General features: G+C 35.5%; 1 protein-coding gene across 1 annotated transcript in view; it reads left to right on the plus strand.

The window, feature by feature from the left end:
• Positions 1-1940, plus strand: part of LOC101510478 (putative disease resistance RPP13-like protein 1) — a 5272-nt gene extending 3332 nt beyond the window's left edge. Inside the window, 2 exon segments of the mRNA XM_073369182.1 lie at positions 13-911; positions 1483-1940. Coding sequence (XP_073225283.1) covers positions 13-872 — 860 coding nt within the window. The 3' untranslated portion in view covers positions 873-911; positions 1483-1940.
• Positions 1941-2242: the final 302 nt, after the last annotated feature.

Raw genomic sequence — 2242 nt, forward strand, 5'->3', positions numbered from 1 at the left:
CATTCCTGCCACCTGAAACATGGTGCAGTTACACATCACTTGTGACTTTGGTGTTAGAGTATTCCTGTGATGCACTTACCTCCTTCTCACTGAATGGTTTCCCTGTGCTCCAAAGCCTTTCCATTGAAGGCTCTAGGAATCTGCAGTGCTTTTTTATTTCAGATATTTCTTCCCATTGCCAGTCATCCGTCAAATCACTTACGGTTTCTCACTGTGATGCACTGAGATCACTTCCTCAACGGATGAACACCCTCACTGCTCTTGAAAGCTTGTCACTTAACAGTTTATCCTCATTTTGTGAAGGAGCTTGCCTCCCTCCTAAATTACGAACAGTTTATATTGAATCCCTGAGAATAAAAGCGCCTGTGGCTGAATGGTGTATTCAAAACCTTACTGCTCTGTCTGATCTGCATATTGGAGGTGATGTTATTGTTAACACCTTGCTGAAAGAGCAGTTGCTGCCCATTTCTCTTGTGTCTCTAACAATAAATAAGATCTCTAAAAGAAAATCCTTACAAGGAAATGGACTTCTACACCTCTCCTCTCTAGAAAATCTTACATTTAAATGTTGTTCAAGGCTTGAATTATTGTCTGAAGACATGTTGCCTTCCTCTCTGAAATCACTTGCATTTCTATATTGCCCAAAACTTAAGTCCTTGCCAGAGAGGTTTCCTTCCTCTTTGGAAGCACTGGAGTTTGACGATTGTCGAAGACTCGAGTTATTGCCAAAAGACGGACTCCCTTCTCTTAAGATACTGAAAATTGGGCGATGCCGTATGTTAAAATTAAGGTATGGAGTTCGGAGAGGAGAACATTGGTCCAACATTGCTCACATCCCTGTCATAGAAGTTAATGATGAAGTGACAATATGAGCCGTGGTAAGGGAAGGAAGGCTTGCATTCCAACTTCAGGTATGTTGTTTTTGTATTGTCCCTGCCAGTGAGTCCCTAGCCAAGAAGAATTTGAAATTTTCAATTATAGTAGGTCCATAATATATATATATAGTAGGTATGTTGAATGTTCATATAATATCTTACAAACTGTGAGTAAAACAGGACTCCTTGTCATTGCTTGAGATTTTCAAGTCACCTGATAGGTCTAAGACTTTGTTCTGCAATTGGCAACACAATACCAATAATCAATCTCTTTGTTAGTTTATGCAACATGTAGCATAAATAAATGGAATATGCAGATAGAGATTAATAAGAGTGCACAATGTTGTTCTTGGTTGTAGATTGTGGCAAGTTGTTTGAGTAACTTATACCCCTTCTAAGATAATTTCATTAATGTTTATTTCATGTAGCATGCCCTCTGTATGTTATTTGATAATGATATTCCCTGTCCACTCAATTTTTGCATGTTTTTTTAAACCGACTTTGCTGTAACTAGCCAATTATTAGTGATTTCAGTCCAATTTTGTGTAGTTGTAGTCTGAAGCTACCTTGCATGTCGAAGATTATGATTACAAATTGATTTTAACAGGTCATTGGTGAAGCCGTCTATCTTGTAGGCATACTAGGAAGATATGTTGCATTATTTTTTGCAACATGTTAAAGGTGGCATATTGCTTAATGACACTGCAACACCTTTTTTAGGTTTTCTACGAAATTCAATAAAATATCCCAAGACTAGTCAAAACATTTTAATGGGCTGGAGCATTGCAACTACCTTCAAGTATAAAGAGACTTACAGAATTGTTGTAAGTATGGCTTTATTTTTTTTTAGCTTTTCATTTCTGTCCTTTTTTACTTATGATTTCAATATTTTAGTTATGGACTTAGTACATTTCTTGTATGATTACCTACATTTTTTTGATTCAAGTTTGATTACCTACATAATCATTGATCAATTAATGATATTATAACTTAAAATCTGCTTAATAGACCTACTTTTCTGCTTGGAAGAGGAGATTTCAAAAGTTAATTGACAAGAACAATAAACCCTGTGTTATAATTCTAGTTTGAAACTTCACTCTTATCCATATGGTACAAACCTTTCTTTGTCTTTCTGACATGAATGACTTGGTGTGTTTGAAATTTGTATTCAAAGTATTTCTCATAGTCAAATTCTGAATCTTATCCATATGTTACTGTTAAGTCTATATGTTATACTTTCTTTTCTCTATTGTATGTTTTTGGAATTCCATTTACTGCTTACAAATAAACATCTTGAACTTAATCGATTAAAGAAGACAAGCTATCTTCACAGTCAATGAGCTAACTCTGAAGCTAAGCAATCTTAT

Source organism: Cicer arietinum, chromosome 5 (assembly GCF_000331145.2).
Source record: "Cicer arietinum cultivar CDC Frontier isolate Library 1 chromosome 5, Cicar.CDCFrontier_v2.0, whole genome shotgun sequence".
NCBI classification, from domain to species: Eukaryota; Viridiplantae; Streptophyta; class Magnoliopsida; order Fabales; family Fabaceae; genus Cicer; species Cicer arietinum.